The sequence below is a fragment of the Gobio gobio genome (genome assembly GCF_949357685.1).
Source record: "Gobio gobio genome assembly, chromosome: 2".
Taxonomy (NCBI): domain Eukaryota; kingdom Metazoa; phylum Chordata; class Actinopteri; order Cypriniformes; family Gobionidae; genus Gobio; species Gobio gobio.
Window position 1 is genome coordinate 11285822 of NC_137098.1, and position 13818 is coordinate 11299639.

The 13818-nt window shown below is 36.6% G+C and overlaps 1 protein-coding gene across 4 annotated transcripts in view; it reads left to right on the forward strand.

The window, feature by feature from the left end:
• The window catches only part of rap1gds1 (RAP1, GTP-GDP dissociation stimulator 1), a 73921-nt gene that overhangs the window by 33365 nt on the left and 26738 nt on the right, over positions 1–13818 (forward strand). For 2 of the 4 annotated variants that reach the window (XM_079810712.1, XM_079810713.1), the window contains exons 5-7: positions 350–496; positions 10125–10253; positions 10366–10491. In XM_079810712.1, the coding sequence (XP_079666838.1) occupies positions 350–496; positions 10125–10253; positions 10366–10491 (402 nt within the window). The remainder of the gene's footprint in view (positions 1–349; positions 497–10124; positions 10254–10365; positions 10492–13818) is intronic. The other 2 variants (XM_079810715.1, XM_079810714.1) reach the window with 1 other exon arrangement.

Sequence of the window (13818 nt, forward strand, 5' to 3'; positions counted from 1 at the left end):
CAAATCCTGTGCTGGTGTAATATGCATTTTCAGCAGATGCTTTTTGATCTCATTTGTGGTTCTTTTATCTTAAGTTATTTTTCTTGTATTCTCCAAGAAACATTATCAGTTGTCATATTACATTTCATATGGATGCATTCATGCATCCCAACCTGTCCCTCCGTTAAAGGAATAGTTCACCCAAAAAGGAAAATTCTGTGACTGGATCATTTGAATCGTTCTGGAAAGCATGAACTATTCATTTAACGCCCTCTTCTCTGTCATTGTGTTTCAGGTTGCTGTTTCTTTGTGTCATTTGTTGCCTTTTTTATTGTTTATTTCTTTTTTATGTGACCTCTTTGTTTTGCAGATGAGGGCAGAAGTGCAGTTGACGCAGCGGGTGGTGGTCAGATAGTTGCAGAGCACATTAAGTCTCTGGCCGAAAGCACTGACCCGGCCACCGGGAAGCTCTTGACTGTCTTTTGTGGCATGCTGATGAACTATAGCAATGATAATGGTAATGACCAATTCCCCCAAACCAAGAAGGCGATATTTTGAATGGTCCCTTATTGGTATAGTCTGAGATGTTCACTAAATTATTCACATGTTAATCAGTTCTACATAGATATGGCAACTCTCATTCGTGATATGCACATTCGATTTTCTGACTAGCACCGTAATACCTCACGGTTGAACATTAACGGTAATATCTGTAGGGGACCACTCTAAGAAAGCCTGTTTCACTTCTCTTATTTATTCTGATTCTAATGTCTTTCACTGATTTGACATGTTAGGTTTGCTAAATGGTCACATGCTGCTGCTTTTGTTTGGTGACTAGCTTTCATGTCCTTTGCAGATGGTGGAGATGTACATTTTTAGCAATATTGTGACTTCAGCTGTCTAGATTTTTTTTTTACTCACCATCCCTAATAAATATTGTCTAATTTTGCCACTTTCCGTATCTAAACTAAATGCAAAAGTACATACAGTAGTGGCCAAAAGTGATGTTCGGAGGGGTATTTGTTTTTGTGACTTCATAAGTTCGATTAAATGATCAAAATATTTAAATACTTTAAAATATTTTAAATATGAAGGAAAAGCAAAACCCTAAACTTGCTTGAGGTGTTTATCTGACAAAATTACAGTGCATGCATAATTATAATCCAAGGCAATTCTGGTCATAGTCATATTGTTTTCCAAGCACATTTTACCTATTCTGAACCACATCAAACTTAATAACTCTTTTATAGTATTCAGGTCAAATGGGCCTAAAAAGAGATTTAACTTGCACTGAAAAGTAAAAAATTATGAAATGCCCATGAGGAGGATGCAATTCTAATGCAATACTAGAAATTCCAAAATTGTATCACTTATAAATGATTTTATACAAAATGAATAATAGTTGTTAAGATTGATGTGGTTTGGAATTGGTAAAATGTGCTTGGGGGGGTAAAAAATATTAGAATATCAACTTATAGACACTGTATTTGGCAAATAAGCAAACTACTGCTACTTTTAAAAATAATAGAAAAACAAAAAGCTCACAGGAAAAAGTATACCATCAACTGCAAAATAATCAGATATTAATATTTGTTGGTTCTCTCATGTTTTTGTATGTGTTCATATTCATAATTTATTTGTATGACAGCCTGGTCAAAAATGATTCCAAGCACAAATATGCAATATGTTTACAAAATCTTCAACAACTTTTTAATAATATTTGAATAAATGGTGATGTCAATCTTCCTAGGCTGGACATTACTTTTGGCCACTACTGTGTTAACATAATTTGAATATTATTTAATTTAAAAAATAAATAAATTATAAACACATTTTTTATTAAACAAATTTTATTTTATTTTCAAAAGTAGCTGTGTTTTCTGACAAAAAATTAAATTCTATATGCATAAAAATGCAAACTTTTAATTGGCACGTTCTTGAGGTTCAATCAACCAATCAGTCCCCTTGATAAGAGAAGGCAGCATGCAGGTTTTCTATTTGCGCTGCTGAATACGCCAGCCGAGCAACTGCCATTGAGATCAATGGAATAACCTTCGCCAAGTTTGGACTGCTTAAACAAATAGAGCAATTTTTTGATTGTTTCTGCATTTCAAACTAGGATTTTAACATTGGAAAAAATGACACACTTCACCTTTAAAAGAATAGTTCACAGAGGATGCATTACATACAAGTGAACAGATTCTACAGTTTCGAGCGTCTCTATCAGTTGTAAAACGCAAGCCCAGGAGGTTACATAAGGCTCTGGCCTTGCGTTTTGCAGCAACGCAGTGCATTGTTAAATATTTAAGGGAATGCAGGCAGTGTATTTACATCTTTGTGACTTGATGCTCTTGAATAATTGATGGACAGGCCAAGCCCTGCTTCCTTCATCCCTGTTTGCCAGCAAGGCTTGAAATGGTAATAGCTTTTTTCGATCCATTACACCTCGCATCCAGAGGCTAGGGCAAATCAACAAATTTAGGTCAGGAATTTTCATTTTTCGGTTTCCTGATGAAAATAAATAGTCAGATATGAATTTAATGGACGAGAACAGCCAGTGGGCTGCTTATTATTGCTGAATATCACACTCACGCTGTTTTGAACCACAGCCTTTTTCTTTCTCTCATCTCTGTTTCACTCAAATGTTGTGTCTTGTAACAGATTGCCTTTCCTTGCAAAGTGTATGTGTTCTAACTTAAATCCTGTCATCATGTTTACAAGCCACCAAGATAAATGACTCATCTAGTCACATAAGCTTATCACCTAGGGATTTTTTAACATGGGAAAACACTTTATATGCCTGGTCACACTTTACACTGAACTGAACCTTGTGACAAAGAAGTGCGCTTTAGCAGACTCTTTAAAGAGCGATTATTACGCAGATATTTTACTTTAAAAGAATATACTTAAAGGGATAGTTCACCCAACAATGTAAGTTGTCATCATTTACTCACCCTCATGTCGTTCCAAACCCTCAAGACTTTCGTTCATCTTCAGAACACAAATGAAGATCTTTTTGATGAAATCTGAGAGCTTTCTGTCCCTCCATAGACAGCTACGCAACTGACGCTTCAAAAAGTTAATAAAGAGATCGTAAAACGAAACCATGTGTTTAGTCCAAATGTTCAGTAGAGACACGATCGATATGATAAACCGATTTAATTTAGTCTCTTATTCACATATAAACATTCATCAATTCACACATTGTGGTAAACTGGAGCTCAAGCATGTTCGCTTGACGTGTGATAACCAATGAGGTTCATTCTCGTGTTACGCACATTTGAGCTTCTGCGAAAACCAATGAGATTCATTTTCATGTTACGCAGCATGTCTGAGATTCTGCGAGAACCAATGAGATTAATTTTCGTGTTATGCAGCACGTCTGAGCTTCTGCAAGAACCAATGAGGTTCATTCTAATGTTACGCATCACGTTTGAGCTTCTGCAAGAACCAATGAGATTAATTTTCATGTGACGCAGCATGTCTGAGATTCTGCGAGAACCAATGAGATTCATTTTCGTGTTATGCAGCACGTCAGAGCTTCTGCAAGAACCAATGAGGTTCATTCTAATGTTATGCAGCACGTTTGAGCTTCCACAAGAACCAATGAGATTAATTTTCGTGTTACGCAGCACGTTTGAGCTTCCACAAGAACCAATGAGATTCATTTTCTTGTTACACAGCACGTTTGAGATTCTGCGAGAACCAATGAGATTCATTTTCGTGTTACGCAGCACGTCTGAGATTCTGAAGAACCAATGAGGTTCATTCTAATGTTACGCATCACGTTTGAGCTTCTGCAAGAACCAATGAGGTTCATTCTAATGTTATGCAGCACGTTTGAGCTTCCACAAGAACCAATGAGGTTCATTTTCGTGTTACGCAGCACGTTTGAGCTTCCACAAGAACCAATGAGTTTCATTCTAATGTTACGCATCACGTTTGAGCTTCTGCAAGAACCAATGAGATTCATTTTCTTGTTACACAGCACGTCTGAGATTCTGAAGAACCAATGAGGTTCATTCTAATGTTACGCATCACGTTTGAGCTTCTGCAAGAACCAATGAGGTTCATTCTAATGTTATGCAGCACGTTTGAGCTTCCACAAGAACCAATGAGGTTCATTTTCGTGTTACGCAGCACGTTTGAGCTTCCACAAGAACCAATGAGTTTCATTCTAATGTTACGCATCACGTTTGAGCTTCTGCAAGAACCAATGAGGTTCATTTTCGTGTTACACAGCACGTCTGAGATTCTGAAGAACCAATGAGGTTCATTCTAATGTTACGCATCAAGTTTGAGCTTCTGCAAGAACCAATGAGATTCATTTTCGTGTTACGCAGCACGTTTGAGCTTCCGCAACCAATGAGATTTGTTCTCACGTGTCAAGCAGGTTCAGTTGAGCTTCTGTTTATGTTCGCTGATCAATGTTTAAATGTGAATAAAAGCATAAAATAAATCTGTTCTTCATAAAGTGATTGTCTCTTTTGGACTCTTTTTATTAACTCTTTGAAGTGTCAGTTGCGTAGCTGTCAATGGAGGGACAGAAATCTCTCAGATTTCATTAAAAAGAACTTCATTTGTGTTCTGAAGATGAACGAAAGTCTTGAGGGTTTGGAGTGACATTAGGGCGAGTAATTCATGACAGAATGTCCATTTTTGGGTGAACTATCTTTTTAATTACACTTATTTTTTTCACAAGGCATGTCAGCTCTTAAAATGTTGGCCGAGGATGCTGTGTTTTTTATAAACTCACATCTAAAGGCCATTAAGTGAAGTAAAAACACTTTAACTGTGACTATATTCACAACTTAGCATAGCCTGGAGCCTTTTTGCTTTTATAAAATGCTTAAGACATCAATATGTATTTGTTGAAATAGCTGTTAGTATATCATCTATTTTAGCACAGCGGAAGTGTACTTTTAATTGGATGCATTTTTGTATTGTTTGCTCTGCAGAGTCACTAGTTATTCAGTTATTCTGTAAAATTGAGTTTTGTGATGGCAGAATCTTGCTGTTTGTCAACTGTCAGTGTTATACCCCTCCGCTCCGCTGGGAAGTTAAGCATTTAAATTTTACATGAGCTTGAGATGAGATGCAAACACTTCATAGTTCTTTTAAGAAACATGACTCATTCTCCATCAGTGAGCTCTGCAGGTCCCTGGTTGACATTTCTCTGACGTGATTTGGGCTTCGATTACTGGCAAGAGTTCCTCAATGATTTCTGGCTGGCGTCCAGTTCTGCCAAGGCTTGTTATGTTGTGTTTTCTCATTTGATACATTCATCCAATAGCTGTTGCTTACATTTTCCTCTTGCTCAGACCAGCAAAGCTTCTGTGGTGGATAAAGCGAATAACAGGCAATTTTATAGGAGGGAAGAAGCATTTCGGACTGTCAACTGTTTGTTAAATGTGATGAAGGGACTTCTGTTTCATATATGTTTTAAAGGCTATGTCTTATACATACTTTCTTCAACTCATACCCAATAACATTTTTCTCCTTGTTCAACTGCGGATCTTTTTCTCTGGGCTGTCTTCTTAACACAGTGCTCTGCTGTCTCAGCTGCCATCTCCTCTTTGCTTCATTGAATTTACTGATCAGCATCTGCTTCCCGACAAATTGATGGCACCAGATGTGTGCCGGTGCCGCCCACATTTTGGTTTGTCACAGAGACATTTCTAGACTAACTGAAACCTCTTTTAACTGGCTTCTTATGGGCTTACTTTTAGCAGCATTGCAAAATTTTATTGTTATTAAAAGTAAACAAGGCATACATTTATACATTTAAAGCCGGGTGCACACTGTACGATTTATAATAGTCCTTTACGATTGTTCATTGTCAGACTGTACGAACATTATCCTCGCTGTAAGCCACACTATGTCACACTGTGAGATCTCAGTTGTCATTAATGTCAGACTGTACGATAGTCAAGGCGTGTTAAAAACGGACGCACGCAAGAAAACTCTTCCGGAGTTTAGCATCATCAATCTATGACGCGTTCGGTGACGGAGAGCTGAATTACACGCAGGATTGAAATGTTGGTTACAAAGACATCTCTAACGTTAATTTTGGTCATGGCTTGTCTTGAAAAACATATACAATTTGACGGTGGTCGTAGGAGAAGTCACACTGCAGGACTGTGAGTCAAATCTTCTGAAGGCCTGTTCACACCAGGATGATTTTCACACGTGTTTATCGCTGACGTTTAACACCTCGTGACTAAACAAAGGGCGGCAATGGGGAAAAAAACAAAACGCCTTGGGTTTGTTTTTTTGTTTTGACGCGCCGCATTAAAAACTGGTCGACGAAATGAGATTGCCGGAGACTTGGTGGCGTTCTAGCACAAAACGGTCTTGCCGAGCACACATTGATACAACGAAGAGGAAGTAGACAAAGAAGAAGATGAGCTGCTAATGCTGCTTGCCACCTTGTATACTGGGAGCGCCATCTACTGAATTTGCATGTTTACTCGGCGCATCGGCAGTGAAAATCGCTTGGGTGTGAACACAAAGACGCGCCGAAAAAGGTCTCGAAAAACAAACTGGTCTTCAAAAAATAGCGTTTTTATGCTCCCAAAACGCCGGATCCGTGTGGACGAAACGATACAAATTTTTTTTTACGTATACAGCTAAACGTGTCTCCGTGTGGACAGGGCCAAAGACTTCAGATTTTAGCCTAGGATCAAAGGAATCTTTTAGGATTTGCAAAGTTTTTCTCAGACGGCCAAATCGTGGCCAAAATTGCACCTTGGTCACCTGCCTTAAAATAAGTAGTGGTCGACTGATATGGATTATTTGATGATCATTGCTGATATTTTAGACAACAGGATGGTCGATATAAAGCTGATATATATGATATTAAACTATTTAATTGAAATGCATAACAATTGCTGTAGATTTATTTGACATATTTACTAAATTATAAATGAATTAAATGAGTCAATATGAAAAAAATTTGCTTAAAAAATAAGCTGTAAGTAACTTTAGTAACTTCTTGATTCTGTAATCCTATTATATTATTTTTCATAAATAAATAAATTGTTAAAAAGGAAATAAACACTGTAACCAACAGGTTAGCACTCAGTAATCTGATGAAATTATTATTATTTTTAAAATAAAGACAAGGTAATAATGCTAATTTTACATACAGGACCCATATGACATGTATATGATAGCAACAAACTGGATGTAGCGCAGCATAGTTTTAAAGATTTTTGCTCACATCTGCGCTCATGCTGAGGTATCGCCAAATCATAATTACCATAATTATGAGATGACAACACAAGACTTTCTACTCTGAGCTGTTCTTCAGAATTATGCATTTCTATGGTAACACTATCAATGCCAAAATGAATCTGCAGCAGTCATGTGGTACAAGTCGAAGTGCTCAGAAAATGTAAGTTTACAAGTTGTAATTACGAGTTCTACAAGGATGTGAGGACTTTTTACACGTCAGTTTCCTGTAATTATGTTAATTACGGCATGGCGCGAACATACCTGCATGCTTTGGCGTTCTTAGCGCTGTCAAAACAAAAAAGTCCCATTGCTGTCAAAATAAAAGCTGCTTCTGACACTTATGTCAAACAATTTGCCAATAATTTAAGAATGTAAAATATCGGCCTTAACTAATATAGTAAATCAGTCGATCCACTAAAGATAATTCTAAATATCTGCCAAAATACTCATACTCATATAAGATATTCTCTAAAATAGATCATGAAATGTTATGCAAGCTTGATTCTCAGTTAGATTTATTTGTTCTAAAGACATTTAGATATTTCTGCTGGAACACAAGTGTGATTGAGCACAGGAAGAATGACCCGTGCTTGTGCATGAAAAGTGATGGCTAAGCAGTCCTTTGTTCCACTGTGATCTTGATTTATTTTTCACATTTTCAGGTCGAGACTATATATTTTCTGTGCCAGTCCCAGCAAAGCACTTTACAAAAATGAAATGTCAGAGCATTATATAATGTGGCTGTATTTTACGTACCGCCTGTATTACTTTGATCTGTTGAATTGGCTCTTTCAGCCTGCAGTTCACCAGTTTCACACACACAATTGCAGGATGTGAACCGTGACGAAATCACTCATAATAAGTGAGAAAATATTTTCATTTTCATGCCTATTTTTTTGCAGTGTAGTTGTAAGGCTTGCTGAAGAAATCAAGTCATGCACATAAAAAAATAAATTTGATCGGTGTTAATTAAAAACAAAGAATTATTGGAAAACATGTTAAATACACATTTAGATGTACATTATGGGTAAACGTAAATACGTAAATACAACATTGTACCTTCAGCTTTTTTTTTTTTTTTTTTTTTTTTCAATTTTTGTTCACTAAAAGGGATTTTTTGTCACTTTTTTTATTTAAACGTTTTACTTAAACAAAAATTTACTAACTGAAATAAGTACTAAAACAGAGATACAATTAAAAAGCTATATATAATTTTTTTTGTGTGTGTGTTTTAATTTTTTAAATGTAATATTACATTTTATTTTATTTCAGCTTTTTTTCAGTTGCTGAAAATGTTTAAAACATTTTTTAATTTAGTTTAAGGGTGCGTTTTCACGATAACAATGTACTAAAAATGTAAAAAAAAAAAAAAAAATCCTTTGTGTTTTTTGCATTCAGATGACAACATTGTCAAAATGATCCCGTTCACACACATCCGCGAAAATGATAAAAAACGCTGTATTCTGCCGTCAGGCCAGTAGTTGGCGATGTCACTTTATAAAGAAACACTACACGCCTATAGACTGAACACGTAATACGCATACACTCAAAAAATTATATGTTGGATTTACTTAACTTTTTTATGTCAACAGGTTCCACGTAACTGGGTAATGTTGAATTTAATTAACATTGTTTATTTCAGCAAACGTACGTTTTTTTACATAAGGTTAATTCAATGCCATTTAGTTGAATCAGGTTAACATTCTTAATTTTGTCCAAAACTATTAAGTTCAATTATTCTAAAATTTATATCAAACAAAAACAAGTAATTCAGTTTAACTGATTGTTTTTATATAGTGAAATACAATTTTTACAACATTTACAAATGTTATCTAACAAGAAAACCTTACAAAATCTTATTGGCTAGCCAGAAGATGGTTTTGTTACATCCGTGGCATGCCCAAAGTAGTTGCTTTTTATTATTAAAACAACTGTAATTGTTATTAGCAGGTCCTCACCCCAAGCTCTACACTTTACCACAATGGTAACCTCCAAAAACACTAACATACCAGAATCTCTTTTAAATATAAAAATAAAAGAACATGAACTAGTATCCCAATTTTTTCATCTTGATGAAAAAAAACCCATACAATAACATTTTATTTCAACATTTACTCTCCGTATCCAGTCCTGTGCAAAGCATGATGGGAAGGGGAAATCCTGTCCCTGGTTTCTATAATGTAGTTTTAAAACAACTAAAATCATTTATGTACTCTCAACTCAAATGGATTAAGTAATGTGGTTGAAAATAATTGTTGGATTAACTTAATTTACTTAAGTAAATTGAACAAGCATCAAATGTTATTTTCTGCCTACTTAACTGAAACATGTTATTTCAAAATGAAAATATTGAGTTGAGCTAAAACGCAACTGTGTCAAGTCAGTTTAACACAATGCAATTTTGTTTGAATGAGAAACCTAATACAATGGTGTTAAAAAACTGAACCGTATCGGAAAAAAAAACAATTTTATTTCACATTTTTATAGTTTACATGGCGATGATAACGCTATAGTTTTCAAAAACGTACACTTTGAGAACGCCTTTGTCGTGTAAATGTACCAAAATACATAAAAAGTTTTAGTTGAAAACAGTGTAGAACAAACGTTTGTCAGAGCTGGCTAATAGCAAATGATTACGGTTTTCTTCATTGTAAAAATCCCATTTTGACAACATATCGCTGCCATTGTACAATGTTGTAAGAAAAGACAGACAAACAAGTTGAGATTTTTCATTATTATTATTATTATTATTATTATTATTATTATTATTATTATTATGATGATGATGTGTGGGGTTAGTAATGAATTTTCTTGCAATGTAATTAGCAGAAGAATGATGAATACTGGACTTTAACTATTAATAAAAAAATTGCTGTTATATTATCAATTGTGTTTTCTTTCCACTCTAGATTCGTTGCAGGCCCAGCTGATCAGCATGGGTGTGATCCCAACACTGGTCAGACTGCTGGGCGTTCATTCTCAAAACACCGCGCTCACAGAGATGTGCCTCATTGCCTTCGGCAACTTGGCAGAGCTTGGTGAGTTACAGATTCAATTTAGTCACATTGCCTAACTACATATATTAAAATGCTGTATATTAGTACATATTGGATAAAGCTAACACATCTCTTTTGACTAATCCTCAAACAGAGTCCAGTAAGGAGCAGTTCGCCTCTACAAATATTGCAGAGGAGCTGGTTCGGCTCTTCCGTAAGCAAGTGGAACATGAAAAGAAGGAGATGATCTTTGAGGTGTTGGCACCACTTGCTGAAAATGGTGAGAATCACAGTGATTTACATTAAATCAGTGTTCATTTTGACAGCACATTTTGATTTAGTTTTAGTCAGTCCTTTGACTAAAATGCCATTTAGTTTTAGTCGTAATTTATTCACCTGAATTGTTTTTAGTTTTTGTCTAGTTTTAGTCGACTACAGTAGATTTAGTCAACTAAAATCGAATGAGTTTAGTTCAATTGTAATGCATTAATTGAGCATTTAAGCATTACATAACCGACTGTTACTTGAATACATGTCAAAATTGACATTTTGACATAATTTTGTTTTTTACATTAAAAATACACGAAAGAGAGCTCAATTCACTTTTTATCTATATAGACCTGGCCTAGAGCAGTGGTCGGGAATTTATGGCTCTTTGACAAAAATCATGTGGCTCGCGAGCCATAGATTCCCGACCACTGCTCTAAAACCCTCCACCTTCCCCAACTCCACCTGTATAGATCTGCAATGGGTTATTGATATATGCAATTTGTGCTGCAGCACTATGTATTATTGAATTGGCAGTAGCAAGTTCCTGTACTTGCTCTGCAGCAGCATAGCAGATCTATACAGCAGACCAAATACATTAACATTGGTATATATATTACCATGCTAAAAATCTACAGAGAGTTGTCACTTTAGAACAAGTAAGAAAGGAATGTTGTGTCGCTTCATTGAAATTGAGTATGTTGAGTCGCTTGTATTGTGCAGAGTAGTATGAGAGTATTATGAGAGAGAGGTGGACTAAACAAGTGCATTACCTGCATCTAGATGATATTCTTCTGGTCAATCTTACATTCATAATCACAAAATCAGTTTGATATTACACAGCGCCTGAAAATAGTCCCCAGCACGCTCCTGCAAGCAGGTTGTCACGTTAGGTTATGTTGATGGAAGTTAGCCTATTTTCAGGCACTGTGTAATATCATTGCGCCGCTGCACCCATGGTACGGCAGCACAGTTCCTTGATTATTACGCAGGAATGAGAGTTTAGTTAATTGCCATATCTGTCTAGAAAATCGCAACTTTTCATTTTACGTCGGTCTTAGTACACGATGTAACTTGGTGAGTCAAGTTTTAAATAGGAAAGATTGTGAGGAAATTAAGTATTTGAAAACCCTGCTATTTTGCAAGTTCTCCCACTTAGAAATCATGGAGGGGTCTGAAATTGTCATCGTAGGTGCATGTCCACTGTGAGAGACATAATCAAAAAAAAAAATCCAGAAATCACAATGTATGATTTTTTAACTATTTATTTGTATGATACAGCTGCAAATAAGTATTTGAACACCTGAGAAAATCAATGTTAATATTTGGTACAGTAGCCTTTGTTTGCAATTACAGAGGTCAAACGTTTCCTGTAGTTTTTCACCAGGTTTGCACACACTGCAGGAGGGATTTTGGCCCACTTCTCCACACAGATCTTCTCTAGTTCAGTCAGGTTTCTGGCCTGTCGCTTAAAAACACGGAGTTTGAGCTCCCTCCAAAGATTCTCTATTGGGTTTAGGTCTGGAGATTGGCTAGGCCACGCCAGAACCTTGATATGTTTCTTACAGAGCCACTCCTTGGTTATCCTGGGTGTGTGCTTCGGGTCATTGTCATGTTGGAAGACCCAGCCTCGACCCATCTTCAATGCTCTAACTGAGGGAAGGAGGTTGTTCCCCAAAATCTCGCAATACATGGCCCCGGTCATCCTCTCCTTAATACAGTGCAGTCGCCCTGTCCCATGTGCAGAAAAACACCCCCAAAGCATGATGCTACCACCCCCATGCTTCACAGTAGGGATGGTGTTCTTGGGATGGTACTCATCATTCTTCTTCCTCCAAACACGTTTAGTGGAATTATGACCAAAAAGTTCTATTTTGGTCTCATCTGACCACATGACTTCCTCCCATGACTCCTTTGGATCATCCAAATGGTCATTGGCAAACTTAAGACGGGCCTGGACATGTGCTGGTTTAAGCAGGGGAACCTTCCATGCCATGCATGATTTGAAACCATGACGTCTCAGTGTATTATCAACAGTAACCTTGGAAACGGTCGTCCCAGCTCTTTTCAGGTCATTGACCAGCTCCTCCCGTGTAGTTCTGGGCTGATTTCTCACATTTCTTAGGATCATTGAGACCCCACAAGGTGAGATCTTGCATGGAGCCCCAGTCCGAGGTAGATTGACAGTCATGTTTAGCTTCTTCCATTTTCTAATGATTGCTCCAACAGTGGACCTTTTTCACCAAGCTGCTTGGCAATTTCCCCGTAGCCCTTTCCAGCCTTGTGGAGGTGTACAATTTTGTCTCTAGTGTCTTTGGACAGCTCTTTGGTCTTGGCCATGTTAGTAGTTGGATTCTTACTGATTGTATGGGGTGGACAGGTGTCTTTATGCAGCTAACGACCTCAAACAGGTGCATCTAATTTAGGATAATAAATGGAGTGGAGGTGGACATTTTAAAGGCAGACTAACAGATCTTTGAGGGTCAGAATTCTAGCTGATAGACAGGTGTTTAAATACTTATTTGCAGCTGTATCATACAAATAAATAGTTAAAAAATCATACATTGTGATTTCTGGATTTTTTTTAATTTAGATTATGTCTCTCATAGTGGACATGCACCTACGATGACAATTTCAGACCCCTCCATGATTTCTAAGTGGGAGAACTTGCAAAATAGCAGGGTGCTCAAATACTTATTTTCCTCACTGTATGTATATATATATGTATGTATATATATTTTCCTCACTGTATGTATATATATATATATATGTATATATATAACTAACATGTTTTTTTAACACAGTTTTGACAAAAGCTTGAGCTAACAGTAGAGTTGCTTGAGATGGGACCCAGATGTAAATTTATAGATATTTAACTATATCTGTAAAACTTTCATCAACCAAAAAGTTTTAATGGGTGAAGAATGAGTTTAATGAGTTAGAACTATATTCTTATTTAATTTAACGAGTAGTCTATTTAGATCACCACAGGTAAAACCACACTGCCAAAAACCAAAACCACAGATATTTTCCAGTCCAAATATCTAAGAATTCTTAAATCAAGATTTACTAAGGAAAATTTGCAATTTAGTTGTGCTGCTTTTGATTTCAGCTTGAGTCGAGGGACTCTAGTCATTGATCTTGCTTGAATATGGATATGGAAGTTGGCACGCTGCCTGCCGTAGACCCACTGACCCAGTGACTGAGTGACTTCAGCCGCCTCAAAGGCTTTTCCTCCCAGCTGTGAGCAGGTTGTGTTACTTATATAGAAAGTCATACTCTGCCACCTGTTGTGGTTGGAAACAAGACACTTTATGAAATGGACGCATGTGTTTGCAGC